This window comes from Abramis brama (assembly GCF_963993115.1).
Source record: "Abramis brama genome assembly, chromosome: 5".
Classification (NCBI taxonomy): Eukaryota; Metazoa; Chordata; class Actinopteri; order Cypriniformes; family Leuciscidae; genus Abramis; species Abramis brama.
In genome coordinates this window covers 34845879-34871971 of record NC_139967.1, presented here as the reverse complement: position 1 = coordinate 34871971, position 26093 = coordinate 34845879, and the positions used below count along the sequence as shown (strand labels likewise).

General features: G+C 36.9%; 4 protein-coding genes across 14 annotated transcripts in view; 3 read left to right on the top strand and 1 right to left on the bottom strand.

The window, feature by feature from the left end:
- Positions 1-26093, top strand: part of ppil3 (peptidylprolyl isomerase (cyclophilin)-like 3) — a 359195-nt gene that overhangs the window by 57667 nt on the left and 275435 nt on the right. The window lies entirely within an intron of this gene.
- edf1 (endothelial differentiation-related factor 1) lies at positions 891-5733 on the top strand. The gene is made up of 5 exons (XM_084114551.1): positions 891-1080; positions 1400-1451; positions 1536-1696; positions 3780-3873; positions 5425-5733. Exons 1-5 carry the CDS (start codon positions 1006-1008, stop codon positions 5484-5486), a joined length of 444 nt encoding a protein of 147 aa, XP_083970677.1. The 5' UTR covers positions 891-1005; the 3' UTR covers positions 5487-5733.
- brd3os (BRD3 opposite strand) lies at positions 5703-7015 on the top strand. The gene has a single exon (XM_084114552.1). It carries the CDS (start codon positions 6620-6622, stop codon positions 6872-6874), a length of 255 nt encoding a protein of 84 aa, XP_083970678.1. The 5' UTR covers positions 5703-6619; the 3' UTR covers positions 6875-7015.
- brd3b (bromodomain containing 3b) lies at positions 8781-26085 on the bottom strand. Of its 11 annotated transcripts, none has more exons than XM_084114538.1 (13): positions 25975-26085; positions 24480-24814; positions 23280-23417; positions 23008-23152; positions 22720-22904; positions 20803-21174; positions 19605-19733; positions 19331-19519; positions 18795-18863; positions 17578-17810; positions 16513-16802; positions 13764-13889; positions 8781-10617 (listed from the first exon to the last, which is right to left on the bottom strand). In XM_084114538.1, exons 2-13 carry the CDS (start codon positions 24678-24680, stop codon positions 10499-10501), a joined length of 2196 nt encoding a protein of 731 aa, XP_083970664.1. In that variant the 5' UTR covers positions 24681-24814; positions 25975-26085; the 3' UTR covers positions 8781-10498. The 11 variants fall into 11 exon arrangements, with proteins under 11 accessions (XP_083970664.1, XP_083970670.1, XP_083970662.1 ...); XM_084114537.1 differs by having other exon boundaries at positions 10251-10620; positions 25967-26085; XM_084114534.1 differs by having other exon boundaries at positions 10251-10620.

The window sequence follows — 26093 nt, the reverse complement described above, 5'->3', positions numbered from 1 at the left end:
AATTATTCACATTATAGATTCTTGGGTGAATTTGGGTGATCTCAGCATGAGGGATGAGGGAAGAGGGGAAGAAATGTAGATAAGGATTGCTTAGGTGAGATTTGCGCCTCGAATGATGGTGCTAGTTTCACAAGAGAGAGTTCAAATGTTAATTTCCAGAAAGGTCCTTTGTCCTCTCAGGGAGTGGCCGTTCCTCAAGTAGACTGCCTGGCATTTATTTAATTTCTCAAGTCTTACAATAATTATTATAAAAATGTATTAGACCTTTATCAGAATGTAAAAAAAAAAAAACTAATTTACAATGAATTATAATTATTGAATCAGTTTATCTTTACATTAAAAGATAAAAAGATAAAAGCATTGACTAAGCATGCAAATATTAGTTGACAAAGAAAATATTGCAACCTGGAAATAAACAGCAAGTTTTAAAAGTAAAATAAAAAATACTTAATAGAAAAAAGAAATTTGTGACATGTTTTTTGATCATGGATCTTGTGTAAAATAAATAAATAAATAAATAAATAAATAAATAAAAATCAGGAGTTCTTGCTTCCATTGAAGCAAAATATGCTATTTAAGTAAATAAGTTAGTAAATATTTCAATCGAAATTGTTATGCTGCTAATATAATTTGTAATGAAAGGGGGAAAAAAACTTGCTATTCCATTATTATGCTGTTGCGTCAGATGGCATGCAGGGCAAATTAAAAGCTTTGATCATCCATAAGGCTACACTCGGTTTGTGAAATATAAGACATAGATTAATAAACAATTGTATGCTTACTCTCCACCCCTTTTTATATTACACATGCTAGCAAAATGATACACGACTGTAAAAAAAACAAAACAACGATACACGTTAAAGGGACTTGTTGACATATCTCATATAGTGACGTATATCCGGTTTAGTTCACTAGCATAAAGAGCTGGTGCAGAGACGTGCTCGACAACTTCAACGCCCTGTTGTTGCCTATCATCAAATACTTCTGCAAGTAATTCTCGACAACATGGCAGAGAGTGATTGGGATACCGTGACCGTTTTGAGGAAGAAGGGATCGGCTGCGCAGTCAAAGTCTAAGCAGGTAACGTTACGTTCTCTCACATCCGTATGCTACATAGTTTGCTGACGTTATTAGTTCACGTTTTGACAAACACAATGTTGCTGTGGCCTGCTTTCAAATGTTTCGTTTCAAATAATGCGCACAATATGTCCGAAAGCTTAAAATATCGGTCTGACAACAAACGCAACAGAAATACTATCGTGTTATTTCTTGTTGGATTAACGTTAGCCAGTGTGCGAAACGTGATGGACGCCATAATAATTGTCATAAAAACAACAGCAGCTCAAAGATATGCAATGTAGTTTCGGTTTACATAACACTAATAGTGCTTTTGTTTCAGGCTATAATTACTGCTCAGAGGAAGGGAGAGGAAGTCGAAACTTCTAAGAAATGTAAGAGCATATAAACCTATTGTATATAATAAATTTATATTCCCAATGGGATTCAATGAATAATCTATTTTTTTTTTTTTCAAGGGGCTGCTGGGCAAAATAAACAGCATGTTATAACCAAGAACACAGCTAAGCTGGACAGAGAGACAGAGGAGCTCAGCCACCAGAGAGTACCTCTTGAAGTGGGGAAAGTGATCCAGCTGGGCCGCCAGAACAAGGGCCTCACCCAGAAAGATCTGGCTACTGTGAGTATTTGCCCATTTAAAGTGTTGTGAACCCCTCCCTTCTGTTTTTGCCTGGGCATTTGCACCCCCGAGCTGAAAAAGTCTCAATATATGGGTTTGTAAAGCTGTGGAAAAGGTGGGAGTGTGGTGAGACAACAACAACCAAAAAAACACAGACCTACAACACACACATTATACAGACAAATGAATATTACAATATGAGCAGAGGGGGAAAAACACAGAGTTGAGGGCACCTTGATGTGTTTTGAAAATGTCATCCTATGAAACACGGAAGAACATTTAAAAGATTTAATAATATTTTCACTACGTACTGTCACACGTCAGTTTAACAAAAAAAAATAAAGACAAGTTACATTAGTGTAGCTGGTTCATGTTTAGATCATAAGAGCATATGAAATATGTCCTTAAAAACTTGAAACATGCTTCCTTTGGTCCATATATGATCTATGATCCACATGGCGAGTGTTAAGCTCATTGTGCAGTTATTACATTTTAAATATTGTTACAGTCATATTTCCCATGCATAGTTCGAATTACAGGGGGTACTGGGGGGTACTATACCCCCCAATGAAGGGACAGAAATATCAGTTCTGGGGGTGTCAGATAATTTTTCTGATATTGTGAAAAAAATATAATTTGAATAATTGTAATGTGATGATCAGATGCAGATAGCTAAATCAAAGAATATAGGCGGTTTGTGGGTGGATTATTTATTTTTAATAGTGGATTCGGGTGACTCAAAGTGCACCAGATTAATAAATTTATTTTTAAAATTTACAAAATTTTCTTCCAGGGGGGCTTGCCCCCGGACCCCCCTAGAGATACCGAGCTCCACCAACAAAAAAATGTGGGCATTAGGCTTTATGATGATCTACAAAAAAATACACATTTAATTATCTTATTATTAAAATACATTATTATGATTTTACCACCTCCGCCTCATTTTGAGCCAGGAAAAACCCTGAAATAGGCAATAGGCTTCTTGTAAAGGTATTACTTTTACTAGTAATTAGAATGGTATTTCAGTGCACTTAACTTCTAACTTTTGGGAGTTGATCAAAACAGTTTTCTTTTGGATATATAATAACAATGAGATATTCTGTAGCCTACTGATTATCAGTTTGTCGCATGTTTAGACCTTGTATTGTATGTGTGTTACACAACACATGTTGCACTTGACGATCACGGTGGGGATTGATATGGTAGTGAACCATGATAGTCATAGAAGAAGTGAAGGAGCAGTACACCCAATTATGGTGGGGTAATTCGCACTCTGTTCCCATGTGTTTGTAGTCGACCTCTCTAAATGCATCTCGGGGGGAAAATGCAAACAAAACATTTGTGTTGTCGCACATTGGAAACAAGCAGTTACGACCCATGTCTCTAAACAATAAGGGAAGACAAACGCGACAGAAGTGATACGGTCTCAATTATATCTTACGCTTAGTGCAGTGATTGGATTGAATGAGCTCTTTGTCATGAATAAATGCAGAGAAAATGCTTTGTTCATCCAGCCCCTACTGGAGCCCCGGCAGCCAATGACCACTCCGGATCTTGCCGGATTTACACCTTGACGTCAGAATCTGAGACTTTGCTTTTAAAACCGAAAGTATGAAATTGCTCTAAAAAATGCACAAAAAAACATAGGTACTCTAAACGTACTGTTTAGTGTTTTCAGTGAAGTGCAGCCTGTACATTCACATCTCAAAAAACCTAACTTACTGTATGATTCATCTTTTAAAGTCACTATGAATTCAAAATTGACTTATTTAATGGAATATTGCAGTTTATATTATAAACGATTTATCTGTGTACATTATTTTTTTTAGGGTCTTTTTTTCCGACAACTCTTCTCTGATGATGTGTTTACTGATGGGAGGGCAGGACAACCTGTCACTTACATGAGATCACAGAAATGCCGAACCAACACGATCTAATGTCCAAATCAATTCCAGATGGACAAAACCAAGCCCCACCCCACTTTTTTCTTGTTCGAGAAGCTGTTTCATTCAGATGTGTCACAATATGGAAGAAATACTTCTTGGTTTCATGCAACTTAAACTTATAATTGTGTTTCTTGCAGAAAATTAATGAGAAGCCACAGATCATCGCGGAGTATGAATGTGGAAAGGCCATCCCCAATAACCAAGTCATGGGGAAGATTGAGCGAGCCATTGGTAGGATTTTTGTCATTTTATCATTCATTACTACACAATAGCTTATTTGCTGCCTTGCTATGGTTTATTCATTAAAATATGACATTTATTTGTGCTTGTATAATTCAGCAAAATAAAAATTGCTTGCATCATGGTTTCATTGACTCTGACTTTTATATGTTTTAAATACCAGTGACACTGTAGGTGCCATATTTGTATGTGTATTTATGACTTGTAATATATTCTGCAAATTAAAGTGTCTGACAATGGGAAGACCAATCAATTTTTTTTTAAATAGGGCTGCCCCCAATAGTCTACGAGAAGAGGTTTAATCAACCAAATTTTAACTAGTCGGTTAGTTGCAGAAGGAAATATCCAGAGGAAGTGGCGAAGTCACGCAGTCAGTGATGGACAGTACATAACATTACCATGTGGTAATTACAGTATGTCGGGGGTAAAGCCAAATGTTCACCTTATCAATTCTTCGACCTAACTATGGGCTTCCATTTTTCCTAATAACAGCGGACATAACTTAAAATACTCCATTTTTGTTCATACAAATATAAGACAACATTCAAAACTGTAAAAGCTATTTTATTTGTGTACAACTTTGTGCTTTTGTAAAATAAAGAATACAAACAGGATGCGCTTTCTGCCATCCCGGTCTCCGCTACTGGAGCGCATCACAAAAATGGACCGAAACTCACCGTATACTTTCCTCACACACAAATATGTCTATATAGATATATTGAAGTTACTTTTAAATGAACCAATTCAAATAAATTCTGATTATTTAATCATCTGTATGAAACGCATAAGCATCGTCAAAAAGATCTTTGCAGCCGACACTGACTCAGAAAACACTAGTTTATTGATGCATTATTAAAATGTTCAGACAGTCTCCTTTCCTGACATTCAAAATCATTACTTTTGCAGGTACACTGCAGCAAGCTTCATGTGTGCGCTTGAGTGCTTAGTATACAGGCCTTTTTAAAAAAACCTCAATATTATGATTTGGTATTTCACTGTAACGTAGAATTATGTTAGCATTATTACATGTAATATTATATATACTAGTAATATTCTTTCTCAGCACTGAAACACGAACCATTTTTTTTATGCCATCACCCAGTATATATTTAAGTATTTAAATTAATATCATAAACGTGCGATTAGTCGACTGTTGGCTTAAATGAGTGACCATTAGTCGATTCGAAAAATCTTTATTTGGGGGCTATTTTGTTAAAAGTTTTTGTTAAATGTTTTTAAAATAAGTCTCTTATGCTCACCAAGGCTGCATTTATTTGATCAAAATACAGTAAAAGCTGTAATATTGTGAAATATTACAACTGTTTTATATTTAAAGATGTAACTTATTCCTTTGATGGCAAAGCTGAATTTCCAGTAGCCTTTATTCCAGACTTCAGTGTCACATGATCCTTCAGAAATCATTTTAAAACGCTGATTTGGTGCTCAAGAAACTCCTCTTCCTCTTTAAAAAAAGGAGAACTTGTTTATCTCTTTTGTTGACTGTTTTCCTCATTTTTAACATATTCACTCTTTCACTTTTAGGTCTTAAGTTGCGTGGAAAGGAAATTGGGCTGCCTCTTGATGCCGGCCCTAAGAAGAAATGAGTACAAAATCCTCGAAAGATCCACCATCTACTGAAACGTCCCAGTAGTAGATCTTTTCAGTCAGTCTTTATTAATTGCTGCATCACTTCATAATTTCTCAATTCAATTGGTGGACTATACATGTTCATATTGACACCTACACAAAAGGCTTGTTATCTAACGTTTTATGTCAGATGATGAAGACTTTGATTTTTTTTTTTTTTTTTTTTAAGCTTGCTCACTGCTTTGAAATAAAAACATATTTCTATGTCTGACTAAGTTGTCTTCTAACTGATGCTGCATTCTTTTTTTCAGGTGATGGAATTCATGAAACTTATTATTTTAGAGTATTGGGAATTTGATTTGCTAAAATGCCCAGTTTAATGTTAAATACTTGGTTGTTTATAATATAAAAAATTAGCTTGTACTTTGTAAATGAACCCAAGTGGTGTTCGTTAGCCAAATGACGTCCAGCTCCACCTCTCTGAACGTCTTGGGTTTAGCTTGACCTGGTCCAGCTCCACCTCTGTGGATCTAATGGGTGGAGGCGGGATAGTGCTATGGGTTAGGCCCTATTTTTTACAGTCTATGGGTTAGGCCGGTTGTGGTTGGCCTTCTAGCTCCACTCATCACGTCCAAATTACATCTAGAGAGGGGGAGCTGGACCTTTCGCTCCACACATGGCTCTGCAGTGAGCAGCCCCTCAATGAACCTGCACTCGGAACCATGAAACATCTCATGGTTGCAAGTCGGACTCGCATTCAAGCGGACGTTGTTGCCACAGGCAGCCGCTGGCGTTGTCTGCTGTCTTTTTCTCTCGAATTACTACACAAGGAAGCTATGAAATGTTGAACAAATCTGAATAGTACTACCGAAGACCACTCATGAAGTTACTTTCTAATACAATTCACCTATTATCACTGCTAACTGCATAAGTCAACAAAATGCAGAGGGGATTAGCATCGCTTAAGTGTCATTTCGATCATGCGCAACTGGTGAAGACAAGTGGCTTTTCTCCCTACATCAAACTTTCCGCTACGGAACTTCGGAGCATTTTTTAACGGCGTGATCAAAACCAGGACGACACTTGAGATGATCACCTTCTTCGTGAGAGATTTACCAAAACGTCTTCCCGCACTTCATCGTTCCTCGCAATGACGGAGCGCTATCCTTTAGCCGAGAAGGCGATGTCGGAGGGCTACGCTCGGCTCCGGTTCAGGGACACGTCTCTGCTGATTTGGCAACAGCAACAGCTGGATCTGGAGAAAGCGCCTCCGACCAATTACCTGAGCCGCAGTCAGAGCTCGTGGTACAGCCAGTATGGCAACCAGGCAGTTGTGGTCCAGGACAAAACAAGACTGAAAGACTCTGGAAGCACTGGACAGTCCCGGATTTGTGCTGTTATGTGATGGTGTTATTCTTGTTGTGACTACAACACACACATTTGAGTGTTTCTGTCCAGTCAAAAATACTGTAATTTGTCCACATGTCATTATTCAGACAATCTGGTGGGCAAGACTACGCCGTGCTTCATGAACAAAGCATCAGTATTTTACCATTTTTAAAGTGCAACAGCCGAACGAGTACCAAATCTCAATTTAAACCATTTAATCCCTTGTTGTTCCCAGAAAAGGGACCACATGTATTTTATCTCGTTAGATATCCCAATTTAACAAACTGCGCATGCCTTTAGTTTTGTTAAAGTATGTTTTATGGTAGCAGTGTTATTCTGTGGGAAAAACCCACTCAAGACCCAACTAGATTATATACAGTAAACATTTGAAGCGGATCAACCCCTTTCATCAAAGTTATACATACATTTTTAACAATACCTGTTCTTGTCTTAGAACAACTTTGATGCACTATTTTGATCCACTTCAAATGTTGACCACTGTACTTTTACGTTTCATTCATTGAAGAAATGTGACAACTTGTTCAAGGAACTATTTTCATGTTTACATGTATTACGGTTTATATGTGACCGAGCAATCTTAACAGCACACTAATAATAGACTCTTAGGATTTACTCCTGGTTTCACAGACAAGGCTTAAGCTAGTCCCAGACTAAAATGCATGTTTGAGCTGTTTTAACTGAAAGCAACTTGCACTAGCATTTCTTAAAATATGTCTCTGCTATTGTTTTGCACACCAGTAATGGTTTTTCTAAGGCATGTTTATAAAATATACTTTGGCCTGATTTCACAGACAGGGCTTAGATTAAGCCAGGATTCTTAGTTCACTTAGGACATTTAAGTAACTTTTATAAACATTACTGGTGTGCATCTTGAGACAAAACAATGGCAATGACATTTTAAGATATGCCAGTGCAAGTTGCTTTCAGTTAAAACAGCTCAAACATGCATTTTAAGTCTGTTTAAGCTTTGTGAATCTGGGTAATATGTCCCAATTAAACTAATGCCAAATCCTGACTTAATATAAACCCTGTCTGTGAAACCAGGCCTATATGTACCAAATATTCTAGCTTTACCTGTATTATGTCATGCTTTTTATGAAGCTTTGATGCCTCCCAAAAAATGCTAATGTGAAATCAAGATCTTGATTTGCTGGTACATTTTGACAACTTAACCTCATTATGCTGCTAAACAGTATCTTACTTTATTGCATTTTAATGTCTTCTAAAAAAAACAAAACAAAAAACATTAAGTGCGCTCAAATAAATATATCTAGATAGTAAAAAGACACTGCTATGGGTTTTTGTGATTTATTTACAAAAAACGAGGGGCTCAGTGTCCAAATCTCCGATTAGCTTATACATCAGATATTACCATGGTAAGTCTGTGCCAAAACATACTTGTCAACTTGCTTTCACTTGCTGAACTTAACATATGCAGCGCTACCAATTTTAAAATTTCACTCGAAAGAATGACATTTACATGTTATAAACTGCTCAAAAAATTTAAGAAATATACTGTAAATTGGCATGCAATACACAAATGTTCTCTCTTTCTCTCATAAAAAAAGAACTAAAATACTTAGACCCAAGACAGAGTTGACGAATAAGTAGTGAATATACATTTATATCTGTAATTATATATCCTATGTATCTTTATATCTCTGTCTGCATCATTTTCAATAACATGAACCGAATAACAGTTGTATTTACTGGACTCTGCTGGAGGAATTGAGGAAGAGGAGCTGTAACAGAAATTATTTAGAGACAAGGTAGGTTATAGTCACAAGGAACATGTAATGCATTACAGTGGTATAATGAATAAAATCGAAACATAATTAAAAGCATCCTACATAAGAAAACCCAGGAAGTCACTTTACATCACAATTTTTTGATGCTGATGATTTAAAAAAAAAAAAAAAAAAAAAAAAAAAAAACCTATACATATTGGCTTCAACTTAATCGGTTATATCGGACCCATTTTACTTTATTTTAGTGTCCCAACTAAACTTAAGGCAAAAAGAGCACATCCAATGATTTTAAGGGGTTCAGAGTTCAATTCAAGGCTGTTAAATGAAATGAATCATTGTCAATGCCACAAACCCAGTGAACGAGTGGCATTACTGCAGCCACAAAAAGAAAATGAGAAAATAACCTCTAATACATTCATATTTTCTTTTATAAAGATTATCAGTCATGGTCCATTTCCAAACTATTCTGGATACATGGCAAGAAGTGTCTAGGTACCATTGAAAGCATTCAATACACCATTTGAGAAAACAAAAGGTAAAATAATAAAGTTATTAAAATTGAGAACATACATTAGTTGTAATACTTTCAACTAATAATAACTATTGTCAAACACACATCCTTCTGAAATTAAACCTAGCACTGCTGCTTGAAGTCTTCTCAAAGATAACCGTCAAGTCTAAGTCTCCTCTAAGTGTCTACTTGTCCAAGAGAGCTAGAATTCACTTGGTTTCAGAGTTTCAGATTCATTCCAATCTGCAGCCTTGTGGGTGGGTGGGTGATTTTTAACATCTGAATGCATTTTGCCATTACCTCAATTTCAAATATACTGAACTTCATCACAACTTTGATTGTCCTATGAGTGGACTTGGTAAAGATGAGGCATATCAGATAGAAAGTAGGATAAGAGATACTCAGAGCACCTACATATCAATAGTATAAAAAAAAAGTACAGAAGACAATCCAAATATAAAACAAACAAACAAATGAGTGTATGATATAGATTAAAAACAAACAAACAAACAAAAAATTCAGACACATAATTCTACATCAAATACTGAGCTGAGAGCACCCGAAGAGAAAATGTACAGTGTTGAAATTGCCAAAGTAACTGCGAAGCCTCTGAAAACGAAGGTTTAATAACGATACTGACACCAGAGTTGCGGGATGCTGTCTAGAGTTCTAGTGAGTTATGTTGAGCCAAATTCTGCTCAACTGGAAACATTTCTGTAAAGACCGAATGTCGAAAACACGCATAACTTTGTGCCTTTTTGGATAAAAAAAATAAATAGTCTCTTAAAAATGTTAACAATGAAGAGCATTATCATAGTCAGTAAAATAAATGCGGAATGAGTTGAAATGTCACGCCAACGTGACAGAACCACACCAGAGTGAGAAAGCCGATAAAATAAATTTTTCCTTCAGATTTTGAGACATTGTGTAGCTACTCGATCAGTAAAATGCAGCCAGGCATTTGTCAGTTTTTCCACTAACGCACGTTTTCAGTATGGATCTAATGAGCAGCAACCTAAAAAAAAAAAAAAAAAACGGACACGCACAACCGTTTCACCTCCACAACTGACATATTTTAAAAAAAATATCTTTTTTTTTTTGTTGTCTTTTTTATCCTCTGGTGATACCAGGCATTTCCCTTTGAGGGCCAGCGAGAACCTTAAAACTGCTTGAACTATTCCAACTCTCCTCTTTGTCTGAGCCAAGAGCATCCTACAAACTATTTTTAAAATATCCTCTGCCATCTGCAAAGCATCTAGCTCTTTATAAAATGGGCCTTCAGAGAGACACTATCATGACAACACACACTACTCATTAGAAAATAGAGGAGGTTGAAGTATGCGACGTGTCGAATTGGAGTTCAGTCTGAGTCACTGCTCTCGGAGCTGGAGCCGCTGGAGCTGCTGCTTCCCGAATCCGAAGAACTGCTGCTGCCACTCAGCCGAGATGGCCCGCCCCCCTGCGCTGACCCTGCCTTCTCTGCTGGGAACAGGGAAGATAAGTGATTGCATGTTCAATATGCGTGAGAAAAACAAACACTGAATGTACATATTTTATACAATTCATTTCCGTTAAAGGGATAGTTCAACCAAAAATGAAAATTAGCTCATGATTTACTCACCCTCAAGCCGTCCTAGGTGTATATGACATTCTTCTTTCAGACGAACACAATCGGAGTTATATTAAAAAATGTCCTGGCTCGTCCAAGCAGTGAATGGCCAGTTTTGGTTTTGAAGTCCATCAAAGTGCATCCATCCATGATAAAAGTGCTCCACACTGCTCTGGGGGGTTAATAAAGACCTTCTGAAGTGAAGCGATGCGTTCGTGTAAGAAAAATATCCACATTTTAAAACTTTATCGACTAAAATAACTAGCTTCCGTCAGACGGCCTACGCAAGTCGACTTGCGCCAAAAGAGTAACACTTGACGATGTATGACGTAGGAGTAGCGTGTTTAGACGCCTCTCGCGGATCAAACAAACAGGACTGGGCAACAAACTCAAGCTCCTCCTACATTTCTCTTTAAAAATTGTCATTTTAGACTTATAATTCGTGACTGGTGTTTTGTTTTGCTCAATCCTCTGCGCTTCCGCGTTCGTCATTACGTTGTGCGTCAGGTCAAGGGTTACTCTTTCGCCGTAAATCGATGCGTACGGCCGTCTGCCGGAAGCTAGTTATTTTAGTCGATAAAGTTTAAAATGTGGATATTTTTCTTACACGAACGCATCGCTTCACTTCAGAAGGTCTTTATTAACCCTCCAGAGCAGTGTGGAGCACTTTTATGATGGATAGATGCACTTCAATGGACTTCAAAACAGAAACTGGCCATTCACTGCCATTATAAAGCTTGGAAGAGCCAGGACATTTTTTAATATAACTCCGATTGTGTTCGTCTGAAAGAAGAATGTCATATACACCTAGGACGGCTTGAGGGTGAGTAAATCATGGGGTAATTTTCACTTTTGGGTGAACTATCCCTTTAAGACCCTATATTGTTTCCTTGCACGCCCTTACCCACACCTGCAGCTGTGTATTACAATAAAGCAGAGACATGCACAAAGAAAGCAAAGATCTGATCTCGAAAGGACAGAATATATTGCGTGCCCGCCAAAGCAGCTGATATCAAGTGAAGTCAGTTAGTTGCAGCACATACACAACCATATTCATCAGTTATTAGATTCTCTAAGCAGGTTTAACCATGTTTTGCTCTTTGTCCAAACCAGGGCTCAACAGCAAGGATTTTTTTTTTCTGTCAGTAGATCAGGATTTCTAATTTCCCTGTCAAGACTTTTACTGGCACTAACACAAAAATGAGAAGTTAATTTTAATTAATTTATAATTTTATATGCATGTCCGTATTTTTAATAAAGTACAAAAACTATCTTTAAAAACTACAGTTTATATATACAGATAGTGAGTGTTTGGGGGACAGTAAGATTTTTTTTTAATGTTTTTGAAAGTATTTTATGTTCACCAAGGCTGCATTAATCAAAAATACAGTAAAACAGTAAAAGTGAAATGTATCTATACTTTAAAATAAGAGTTTTCTATTTTAATATACAGTAGTCAACATTTGAAGTGGATCAAAAACTTTCATCAAAGTTGTCCTAAGACAAGAACGAGTATTGTTCAAAATTCATGTATAATTTTGATGAAAGGTTTTGATCCACTTCAAATGTTGACTACTGAATTTTAAAATGTAATTTATTCCTGTGATGGCAAAACTGAATTTTCAGCATCATTACTCCAGTCTTCAGTGTCACATGATCTTTCGGAAATCATTCTAATATGCTAATTTGCTCAAGACTTATATTTTCTTATTATCAATGTTGAAAACAGTTAATATTTTTTGGAAACCTCAATTTTTTTCATGAATAGAAAGTTCAAAAGAACATAAAGTAATAATAATAATAATTGTAACAAGTAAATGTCTTTATTGTCACTGTTGATCAATTTAATCCACCTTTGCTGAACAAAATTAATAAAACAAATTCTTACTGACCTCAAAATTTCAAAATTTAAACTGTGTTTATAAACAGTTATTATAACCAGGAGTTCCAAGAAAGGAAAATTATGGCATTTGTAGGTCAAAAAAACTAAAACACAATGTTACTGAATCTCAAGTCAAGTCAAAAACTATAGATGCACCAAAATTTCAGCTACCGAAAAGTTTCGAAATGGTTTTGAAGGGCTGAAATCAAAGACAAAATTATGTTTAATTAGAGCTTTTCCAATGGCACATTTTGACTGTTAAGCGTTTATTTCATGCACAGAATGCGGATAAACTACAAAAGTTAAACATGTCAGCTGTGAGGACTCTAGGGCTGGGTTGACAATATAGATTTCTCGATTTTAATCGATACTGATATGGATTCTTAAATCTCAAAATCGATCTTTCAATCTTCTTTCTGTTGAAAGAAACTCCACTATAGATTTGTAGCGCACCTGCCATCCAATAATCGCAAAATAAGCATTGCGTTTCTTTACTTTTAATATGAAACGAGTCTCAACTTTCAAATTTTGTTGATTTTATCATGAAATTCAAAGAATAAAGGACAGATCACTCACTGTAGCCGCATCAGTTTAAGAAGCAGGACGGATCAAGCGCAAATGAACTGATAATCTCTTCCTCTTTCTTTATCACTAGTTACAGCACCAAATAAACATGAATGAACATCAGAAGGTATGTTGAAAGATATAGTACGACTGAAACGTATAATGTCATCTCTCAATCAGTGTTTCAACTGTGGAAAGACATCATTAAAACAGCTCGTATACAATATGCTCCATAACGTTACATTTACGTTAGTTACCAGCAGAATTCGCTAGGAAATTTCACCGAAGAAATAGAAAGAGAGCACCGGCCCAGTAGGACAATAGACAGTCCCGTCAATTGGTTCAAAACGGGCCAGCAGTCCATCCTTGTTGTTGAGCCCTGCAAACCCTATTCAGTGTGTGAATAGCATTACATATGAAGGTCTGACAGAAGCCCTTCGATCAAGTTAGTCAAATTAGTGAAGCAAAAAGCCTATCCTTATCTCTTGTTTTCTTATCCTACCATCCTTAATCCAGCTAACCCAGTTTGGTCACCTGTCTGCTCACATCTGCACACTACCACACAGGTACCTTTTTTGGGTGGTTTCTTGTTGTTGTTCAGTTGTCCGCTCACGTCCTGTAGCCTCTTTTCTAACTCTTTCTTCTTTTCCTGAACCAGTTCCTCTTTAGACTTGGCACTCTTTTTCCCAGTGCCCGCTGCAGGAGACACACAGCGGTGACCGGTGAGTAACGGGTTGCCCTCGTAGCCCACCGCCGTGGCAACAAGCAGCAAAAAGCACTCTGCTACACTGGTTTTAAACTCCATGATGTCAAATTTGTGTTCAAGGAATCTTATCAGGTTCAAGTTAAGACCAAACAGCAGCATTTGGTTACTACCATAAAAAATTATTTAGACTCATCCCTCATTTTCCTTAAAGTCCCCCTGTGGTCAATAATTGTATCCCTTAAAACTCTTCTTTGATCACCAAAATGACATATTTAAAAAAAAATTCCTTGAAAAAAAAAACAAAAAAAACGTCATGCCTTAAAATAGCTTGAATGTAACTCTACACCCTTGCTTCATTTAGTATACCCGGTTCTATGAATATGCAAATTAGCCCTGCCTCCACTCACTCAGCTCAGAGATCCACTCGTTGACGATCACACATTTACGTGATTGGTTACAAGGTAGTTTGTGACGTCAGAAACACCAGCGATTTCAAACCGCGTTTTTGAGACTGTCTTTGGTTCACTGCAGTTTTAAGGAGAAAATACTCAGCAATGGCTTGATTTTCACCACAGGGGGAATTTAAAACAAACAAAAATCAAGGTTATTTTGAAACACTAACAACAGAAATGAATAGGGACAATTTTTAGAGGATTTAAAAGAAAAGTATTTTATTTTAAGTTTAGTTTAGTATTTATTTTTATCATGGTAACAAAGTTGTAAAATTTAATGCAACTTTACACAGAAAAGGTTAGTAAAAAAGGCTAGTAAACATTAAAATCATGCTTACGCACATGTTAGCATGATTTTAATGTTTAAAAAAATGTCTTGTGGCTGTAATATAGAGTGCAACACTATAAGGGAACTGATTATCATTAAACTTTTTGATACCATTGAAATTTCATAATTCTTGTTACCTCACTCAGTCATTCACTAGCCTACGTTAAAAAAAAGCTTAATGAAGACAAGTAAAGAGTCAGTGATAAAATAAAACAAAGAAAATAATTACAAGCTAAAGGACAACAAACTACAATAGAACAAAGAAATAGACATACCTGAAAAACTTCAAGCACTAGAAATAAGAAATACTAGCCTATTTCAATTGTATAAAGTAATCAAATGTATAAAAAAAAACACTGCATGTAAATTAAATATACATTTATCTTATTAAAAGTGAGACAAAAGTGATTCAGTCAAGAGCATTGAGATTTTTTGTTGTTGTTGTTGTTTGATTAACATTAATGACAGACGACAGCAGGTTTATTATGCTACTGTCATTTTAAGAGCATATGCATGGAAATGCATATTTCTTTCTCAACTGTTTACATTTCACTTAAGACATAAATGACTGTGTTCAAAAGGATACTAGCAAAGATGGGCATTTTGACATAACTATATGTATTTAACCGTTGTTTAGGCTGCAAAAAGAAAGCTCAGTACTCACGCGCTCTACGAGCAACAGCTTCATGTGCGCGTATCTCAGACAAATATACACATATACCGTTGACAAATTTCAACTGGTTAATCATGTCTACTGGTATATCGCCCACCCTTAATTGATAGTATAAGCTTTAGTTGCATTTTGAAGCATTATTTCAACATACTTTTTAAATAATAGTCTAACAGCAGGCTTCTTGGTGGAAAACTACATTACCCATAATTCTGCAAAAAAAAATCCCCACCAATCAGAGAACCACGACAAGCACTAAAATAATTTTTTATTTTCCAATGAAGCAACGTGAATGACCCAGTCAGACGAGTCAGTCTCCCTACACTTTCAAAATACTTAAAATTATATATACGTACAGTACATGCTAATTTTGCAATAAGTGTAATAAGAGTGGCCGATTAACATGGTTTTAGCAATGGTATTTTGAATTATGGCATTGTAGTTTTAACCTTTTGTCTGATTTTCAAATACTTTTTTGGTTCAAATCAAAGTTTGTAATGTTGCAGTTCACCTCATAGCTGGTTGGTTTGGCTTACATCTTTAACAAAAGACCCTATAGGAAATATAAATAGAAAAAAATCCTTCCGGAACCAAGAGCACTAAAAATGTGAGCAGGTACTGTTGCACTCCATTGAAATAGTGTGTATTTTAAAGGTTATGGATTGACCCAATTCACTTCCATTGAATGTGCCTTTTTTTTTTTTTTTTAAGGGAAAAGTGGAAATTACTTATTATGGTAATCAATCAATGTTGTGCCACAAATGCTGAGGATTGAGCATAACTTGTAATGAACCCAGAATATTCCATTGTCAAGTATGAGTGCTGCAGTGTGCATAATAATTACATGTACACTGTGTACAATTAGGAAATTCATGGTCTGATCAAATGTTCTCTACTGTATACTGATGTACTCTTTAAACCCTTGAAGCTTCACTTGAAGGTATTAATACCAGGGAAAGCACATGTAAGGTAATCCACCAAAAGTCATGCAACACATTGGAGAAGGTGAGTGCTCCCAGCTCAAAGGAGGAAATAGCACAGCCCATTTCAGCTTTTAGAGCAGACGGACCAGGCAAGAAAAGAGAGCTGCTTGTCTATAAAACACTGAAGTAAGCCTATACCTAGCAACAAATCTGCTGAGGAAGAAAAGAGGTTGCACTTACGTAAAGGTTTGCGCTGCTTTTTCTGTAAACAGGACTTGACGTATCGTTCGAGCTCACGCAACGTGGAAGGCTTGAGCGTTTCAAAGTCGATCTCGATCTCGTCTGGGTTGGAGTCTCGCAGTGACGGCTCACGTGACTGGATGATGTGGACCACGCGGCCCAGTTTCTCACCCGGCAACCGGTTGATGTCCAGGCTAAGTTGCCGCTTCTCGTCATAAGACATGGGAAGAGACTCCTCCTCGTCAGACTCGTAGTTTGCCGCACCAGGTTTGCCCCCCTTTTTCGGTTGCCTGTGGATTGGAGGTGTAGTTTGCACGAATGCACAAGACTGAACTGGCATATTGAGATTGAACAAATTACATGAAAGTTAGCTCACTTTACCACAATGACCAATAAACGGCACATTGTGTGTTATTGCATTGTGTTGATTTACACTGAAGTCTTATCGTAATATTATATCTTTAAACAACTTAAAATTGGAAGCAGGCCAAATAATCAGCCGATATCATCAGTTGATACTGATAATCATGACTTTTTAGCCTAAGTGTTTGCCAAAGGTATTGTGGATCTTCATTTTTTTTATGGAACCCTGTTTCTGCCTCAGAACAATAAATGTAAGCGTGAGATGAACTTTAAAGAAAAAAATAAAGTCACACTTTCTATTAATTACAGAATAGTGAAAAAAATCATCAAAGTTTCCACAAAAATATTAAGCAGTAACTTTTTTTTCCACATTTATGTGCCAAGAAATGTTTCGTGAGCATCAAAACAATCCTATTAGAATGATTTCTGAAGGATCATGTGACACTGAAGACTGGTGTAATGATGCTGAAAACGTCTAGTTAAAATTGTAATAGTTTTTCAGAATATTATTCTGAATTATTGAATAATAACTATTATTGCTACTGTATTTGTAATAAATGCAGCCCAGATGAGCATGAGTAAAAAATATTTAAAAAATGAGTGTAGTGTAATGTCCCCCTTATGAAAAATAAAGTCACAATCCAATTCTTTTTTTAATCTGAGGTGGAACAGGTTTCCATAGTTTTTAGATAACCAACTAACCTTGTAGTGGATGTGCTGTTGGGTTTCCGTGCAGAGGTCTTTTTCTGCTGGGTTTGCTTATTCGGTTGTGTGGACTTGGCCTTTTTGTCATCTTCCACCTTGACCTTGTTTTTCTCTTTATCCTTCTCTTTGTCTTTCTTCTTCTTCTCTTTTTCCTTCTTCTCTTTCTTTTTCTTTGGTTTGCTCACAGGACCCTGTGACAGAGCGGCTAGCTGTTCATGAACAGCCTTCAGCTGAGGAGGAAGGTGGAGGGAATGGTTAGCAAGCAGGGGGATGGGGCATGCTGCATCGACGCTAACTAGGATCTTAGCTGTGCGGGACAGATGATGGGACTGGTGATGAAGGGAAGAGTTTGAAGGATAATGAATGACATTTGTCACCTACATATCTCCCATTTTCATGGAAACGCTCTCCCCAGAAAATAGCTGTTTGCGGAGGACTCTTATTTTGAAACAAATGCCATGCCCAGAAATGTCTTGTTTACTTCAGAATTCTTTGCAAACTACTTTAAATTCCAAATATTCAAATGCTACAGCACACTAATCGAACATTTTTACAAAGACACTATCCATCATCATTTCGTTGTCCAGTTACAAACCCACGTTTTAAATAGGTATTAAATAAATAAATGCCTGTTATTGATGTTATTCATCTGTTTATAGGTTTAATTTTTTAATCTCATAATTCTTAATTAAAATATCATAACTCGATTTTCCGGTGAAACGACGGGCTTGCCTCTGGTGCAATTGCCGGACTTCACCAAGCATTTAATCCCCGCCCCTTTCTTACAACCGACTGCAAGCTCGCATTCAGATCTGCCTCCATCCAATAAACAACTGAGTGATAGAATCAAGTACCCGTCCTACATTTTTCTTCAATCTCTCTCTCTCTCTCTACAGTTTCATCATGACTTTAAACCTCCTTTAACGAATCAAAAATACTTTACCACGATGATTTGGAAGCACCGGAGACCACATCCCAGCAAAGAATTTGGATTCTCACTGATAAACATGCCAATCAATGTCATTCGCAGAGCAGAGAGGGAAACAGAGCCAAAAGACTAGCTGAGAGTGTCAAAGCAAGCTCACTTGAAGATGCCCAGCTCAAATACACCCCATAAAGCACCACCTTAACCCTCTACCGCTCACTTAAGAAGAAGCTACGAAAAATGGAGGAGTTAGTGGGGTGGGGGACCGGGAAGTAAAAATATCATTCACCTGAAAACGTTTGGCACACCCGTTTTTTGTCCCCGACCTGTTACCATTGGGGTGCTCCACAGTGAATCGCTGGTAAAAAAGCCAAAGTGAAATCAAGGGACAAAATAGTCATTCTCAAAAATGTATTTTAACAACAGACTGTGTCATGATGAGAGCAGAGTAACTATAATCGACACCAATATGTTTAACACTGAGAGACAGCCAAATTAAAAACTGTCATCTGAAGTTTTTACTGCATGCAAGCCAATGTATACCAAGATGCCAACACAAACTGCAGAGGCGGTAGAGGGTTAAACGTTCAGTCCAGGGTGAGAATGGGCACTCGTTTCCAAAACATTATGAAAACAAGAGACATTAAGAAAAAAAAAAAAAAAGAAATGAAAAAAATCCAAATGACTAACACAAGCAGTCAGACTGAGGAGGAGGAGGAGGAGGTGGTGAATGTGAGGGGGAGTGGCTGTGGCCTCTGCCTGTCTCTCCACCCTTGGTTTGGATCTTGGTCCTCAAGTGGTGACACCCACCTGTTTGCCACTCACCTGTTCCTGCAGCTCAGCCAGTCGAGTGGCCCGTTCCTCCTCCGAGTCGGAGCTGGAGCTGGAAGAGTCTGCGCTGCTCTCGCTGCTGCCGGTGCTCTTGCTCACCACAGCCGTGGCCGACACCGCACTTGGCGAGGACGGCTCTGCCGGTTCATCGGGCATCTTAGCGAATTTCATCTCAAACACATCCTGTAGGTCATGGACAAAAATGATTGGTGAGATCTGAAAGCACATTATCAGTTACAATGGCTCTTTTTTTTTTTAACCGCCGCACCTGGAGTTTTCTTGCCATGGCAACGACCTCGTGATCAGGCGGGTTGTATTTGTAACAATTTGAGAACATTAACCGAATATCTGCTGCGAAACTTTGGGCGTCTTGGTATTCTCGACTGTCCATCTTTTTCTGGAAAAGACACGTTGCATGAGATAAAGTTTGGCTTTAAAAATGTAAAAAAGGGAATAAAAACTGAAGTTTTATATAGTACTGTGCTAAAGTCTTAGGCACGCTAGAATTTTCACCCCCAAAAAATGGTTTTAAGCCATTTATTTGTATCTTTTGCTGTAGTGTGTCAGTGGGAAATATCAGTTTACATTTCCAAACATTCATTTTGCCATTAATTGTAATAATCCAATGACATTTTTGTATGCACAAGGAGTCTGACAACAGCCGGAGCTCCAGACGGAGATCTGATCTCACCATGATCGAGTCTGTCTGGGATTACATGAGGAAACAGAACAAACTGAGACAGACTAAATCCAGAAGAACTGTGACAACATCTCTAAGACGCTTGAAGAAACCTATATCCAAAACTACAGTACTGTCAAAAGTTTTAGGCACTTGTGTAAAAATGCTATAAAGTGAGGATGCTCTTAAAAATAATGTCATAAATAGATGTTATTTATCAATTAACTTGCATTTACTAAATTAAATCAATATTTGTTGTGACCACCCGTTGCGTTTAAAAAAACAGCTTTCGTCAGGACATTCACACATAGTTTTTCAGGCAGCTTTGCAGGAAGGTTTCTTCAAACGTCTTGGAGACGTTGCCACGGTTCTTCTGGATTTAGTCGGTCTCAGTTTTTTCTGTTTCTTCATGTAATCCCAGACAGACTCGATGATGGTGAGATCAGATCTCCGTGTGGAGCACCGGCTGTTGTCAGACTCCTTGTGCGTACAAAAATCTCACTGGATTATTACAACTTATGTCTGGAAATGTAAACTGATATTTCCAGAAACACTACAGCAAAATATATAAATAACTGGCTTAAAACCATTTCTTTGGGGCAAAAATACTATATATATATATATATATATATATATATATATATATATATATATATATATATATATATATACACATACACACACACACATTTATTTATTTAAACGATTTATATATAAAAAAAAATTCTTTTGAATATTTACTATGCTATCCTTTAATAACTTTGCAAGATGTAATTTTATGCCATACTTTGACAGAGCTGAGGTCCATTGGTTGCTTGATGATTTCATGATAGTCATGCAGCTCCAGGGCCTCTGCATCTACAGGCTTGTAGAAAGGCCAGGCGTAGGCCGCATGTTTCTTGGAAAGCATCTCTTTAAGGATAGTGTCACAGTATTTGAGATGATCGTTGAGTTTGCTTTTCTTGTTGCCTTGCTGTTGGACATCCCCATCCTCCAGGTCTTTTTTGGGAGGTTTGATGGGTCGACCTGTGCTCTCTCGTCTGGAAATGACTTTACTGTGTTTGGACTCTAACATCGCAGTGGGCGACTCACTTCTGCTGGCAGTGATCGCGCAGGTTGTGGGTGTGGTCGTGTCCGCTTTCCGCTTCACCCCTTTCTTCTGAGGAAAATTAGATCAGCATGTGTGTTAGAACACTACTAAAACAGGGATGTGCCCGATGCCACATACCTTATTCAGAAAGAAAAAGAGACATTATATGAAGCCCCTAAAAGGGACATGATGATGGAACAAATATGAGATGGAATGAAAAATATATCTCAATGCTTTTGTGTTCTCTCGCAATTATTCAGTTGGGTAATTATATTGTATATAATTTGCAGGCATCAGGAAGCTGCTATCAATGTGAAGGGTATTGAAACCGCTTTTGAATGCGTGCTCGCTTCTCACTTTCGAATTCGCAATCATGCGTACTCCGTGTATAGGGAACGGCGGTAGGGATGTGAAACGATTAATCGCATCCAAAATAAAAGTTTGTGTTTACAATAATATATGTGTGTGTACTGTGTATAATTATTTTGAATATATAAATACACATGCATGTATATTTAAGAAAAATCTATTATATATAAAATATTTATATTTATATATAATATAAATTATGTATACAGTATATAAATGCAAATATTTCTTAAATATATACATACATAGGCTATGTGTGTATTTATATATACAAAATAATTATACACAGTACACACACATATATTATGTAAACACAAACTTTTATTTTGGATGCGATTAATCGCAATTAATCGTTTCACAGCCCTATGGTGGTAAGATATTTGTCATATGTAAGATATACGAACATCATACAACACCGACTAACCCAAGCATGTCCCTTTAGGGGCTCTGTAGAATGGGTTATTCATTTTCCGTGCCTTTCCGAATAAGGTATTCGGCTTCGGGCACATCCCTAATGTGCAAAATGACTGATCAGTGGCGTGAGTGACGGGACAATTCTTAAGGAAGCCTTTAATAATTAGGCTTGTTTAAGCTCAAGTTCATCAGACACCAATCAGACTAGTTTTTTTTCTTTTTTTGAGATATACAGACACTAAATTCATCCTTCAATAGGATAAATGAGAGATAACAAATAAATAGACTACAAATCATTTTATTGCGCCAACAATTATAGCCCTCACAAACAGATTATGCATAATAATGGGAACATTACTCACAGCAGGTGATTTGAAATGTATTGCTGAAAGCAGTAAATCTGTTACAAAAGCGGTTTTGTTGGCTGAAACAGTGGAGCTTTGGGAGATGAATCTCAGAAAACGTTTTAGTGTGTTTACAATCTTCCAGCTACTTTTAGACTGTTAACAAACTAAAGCATAGCATGCTGTCAAAAAACGAAAGACCTCTCAGAGAAGACCTCTCATCTCTAAATTCATCCCCTTTAAAGCCCAGCTGCTAAAAATATGGAAAGCTAAAAAAAAACAAAAAAACATCTGAACAAAATATAATAAAGAAAAAAAATAAGATAAATAGACAGATAGATAGATGACAGATGGATAGATAGATGCCAGTAGTTAGTTGGCTTAGTTAGTCAACTATACAGATCCATCCCTACAACAAAAGCTATTCATTTTTTTCCAGGGCACATATGACAATGAAAAGGACTGACATCATTTTAGCTGGTCTTACTTTGAGAACAGGCTGTGCGGTTGGAATCATAGGAGGGGGCGTCGCAGGGGGCACAGCTTGAACATTGGAGGTGATGGTCGAGACTGGAGTCGCAGCTATTACAGGAGTTTGAGCCAGCTGAGGAGGGGAGCTCGGACATGACGAGGATGGAGAACCAGTAGTCAGTGCTATTGATGGTTGGTTTTCTGTTTGGATGTAATAACGACAAAGTCAGCACAGAAACCTCCTCCAAGCCACATGTCATTGGTAACTTCAAAGGTTCATTATTTGTGGCATCCAGTCAGTTACCTGAACCAGGGGGTGCTCCAGGTTTCCGTGCTTTACCCTTCGGTGGTGGGGGTAAAAGTTCCACCTCCTCCTGGGGCATCTGAGCTACCTTTTGGAGGAAAATCTTTTCCAAGGCTTGAGCCATGAGAACAATGTCATCTGTGGGCTGGGACAATAATTCAAGGGAAATTCATTTAAATCACACATTGGTATTAGTATAAAGTATATTATTATAAAAACTATAATAATTTTATATTATAAAATATAAATAAATATTAAGGACTTGGATCTACCTTGTTATAGATGTAACAGTTTGTGAACATAGTGTTAAAGTCCTGCATGCATTCGCCAGCAGTCCAATAGTAATTATTCTCAAGTCGCTTCTTTATGGTTCCCATGTCCATTGGATTCTTAATAACTTTATGGTAGTCCTATTTGACCGAAATAATAAATTAGACAAGGTGTAATGCACTAGGTAGAGAAAAAGAAAACATTTAAAGGTGAAAATGGATTTTAAAACACTGTCTATACCCATAAGCAAGTCATTTATAGTTTATTTCCCACTCTACACACTTTGATAATCTCAACACAAAAACACTGACTCAATCAACTGCATGAGTTTGAGACTCTCTGCTTGCCTGAACAATAGCAGATTGTCACTATTTTTGCAATGCCATTTGGTAACACTAGAGGTGCAAAAATTACCCCAGTCACCTCTAATTCAACTTATAACACACTACACTACAGGTCAAAAGTTTGGAATAATTAACATTATTATTTATTTATTTATTTTTGGTTCTTAAAAGAAGCATCACCACGGCTGCATTTACTTTGGGGAAAAAACAAAAACGTTGTGAAATATTATCACTATTAAAAAATAACTTTTCCATTTGAATATATTTTAAAATGTAATAAATTCCTGTGATGGCAAAGGTTCTGGAAATGGTGATACACCATTCAAAAGGCTGAAGCTACTTTTATTCAGGAAGGATGCAAAAATTCAATCAAAAGTGACATTTTTAATTTTACAAAAGATTTATATTTCAAATAAAGGGTGTTCATTGAACATTATATTCATCAAAGATTCTGAATTCTGAAAAAAAAAATCTCAGTTTCCACAAAAACATTTTCAACACTGAAAATAAGAACAATTATTAATAACTGAGCACCATATATATATATATATATATATATACACACACTAAAATAAAAGTTTGTTTATATAATATATATAGAATATATATATATATATATATATATATATATATACATACACACACATACATATCTATGCGTGTGTGTGTGCATGCATATATCATACACAGACACGCACACACACAGAAATATATATATAATATAAAAATAAATATACACACATATATATTATATAAACAAACTTTTATTTTAGAATCGATTATTACATTTGACAGCACTAAATGTGTATGTGTGTAAATTATATATATAAAAAATAAAAAAGCAGCAAAATTACTCACTGGCAGATTCAACTTGATAGCATCCACAGGTGTGTAAAAGGGCCATGCAAACTGATGCTTCCACAGAGTCTTCACAACCACATTCTGCATATACTGTAGCTGGTTGGTTTTTCGGCCAGGCTTCCCAGGGTTCGTGACCTCAGGTGGGGGAGGGTTTACAATGGCTGGAGGCACCTGGGCAGGGGATGTGACTACCGACATACTGGTCAGTTAAGGGAAAGAAGTTGCTTGAATGACGTCTGTACGTCTCTTAGTTCAGCTTCAATGATCCTCTTGCTGCTCCTTAGTCCCACCTCCACACACACATCCCATCTCAGGACCTGAGTGTCAGCACGCTGCCAGTAAACGCAGAGAAATAACTCATTTAAGAAAATACAGCTATGAAAATAAATGACCTATTTATCTATATGGTGTGTATATAGCATCATTAGAAATATAATAGCAGAAATTATACTAGTTTACAGTATGATTTTTTTTTACATTATATTGCTATTTGCACAAATGTATTTCACTGTGTAGCACAGAGCCAAAAATAAATAATCAAATTTAAAACTTTATCAAGACCACAATCATGGTGGAAATGCATGTTGTAAACAAACAGTATTTTTAATAACTGTTATTTTCTATAGCTGCATTAATATAATAATTAATGTACACCAAATTGATTTTATAAAAATAATTTTCAGGTAATTTGCTGTATAGCTTAATAAATGATATGCATCTTCACCAGTAAATTAGTTAAAAGTCTGAATTTCAGTATCGGGGGTTTCACATGAATGAATGACTAGAAAACCAGGAAAAAGCAGATTTTTTTTTTTTTTTAACTTGGGCGTTTCATTTGAACCACTTCAACAGTTTTAAACACCAACAAAACGATCAAAAATTCGCGTGCCCATGAGAGGCCATGAAAAATCGCAGGTTTAGTCAGAATTAAACCAAAACATCAGCTAGCAAATTGCGCCCCTGCGCGCCCTTAAACGGAGCTCAAACTGTAAACTTAACTGGAAATACATTTTGCAATCGCGCGTTAAAGTAACTGCATCAGGCGTGTGTGTATATAAGTTCTTGAAAAGATGGCGGGCACGGGAGAGACAGGGCATCGAGTGAGGAATGCCGAGGATCGAGCCCCACCATGTCTTTAACACAACCATTGTGTGTGCATGCCGTTCAGCCAGCTAGCTACTCAGCGGGCTAATTTGAAATCATCCCACAATTCATCCACCAGTCCTATTTATACACTTGATACAACGGGAAAAAAACAGCGCAAACAATTACAGCGAGCTCTACGTTTACAGATCGAAACGGCTGCGCGTGAAAGAGGGTTTTGTTACATTGTTGCAAAGCGCCGCTCATCAGCTTCACTCTGTCAGAGGAGATCCTGCTAGCCACATTCAGCTGTGTTTTCCCCCCAAAACACCAATATACATCACCTAAACTGAATATAAACTTCGATCGGAATGCACTAATCGTAAATATATATGTTATACTTTATTACTTTCACTCCAAGCAGCTCCGGTAGCGTTTTCCTTGCAGATTTTCGGGTAGCTTTTATTGCGAAGAAGCATAATAGATGGCTGGGGTCGACACTGGTTGGGTAGTGTTGTGCGCATGCGC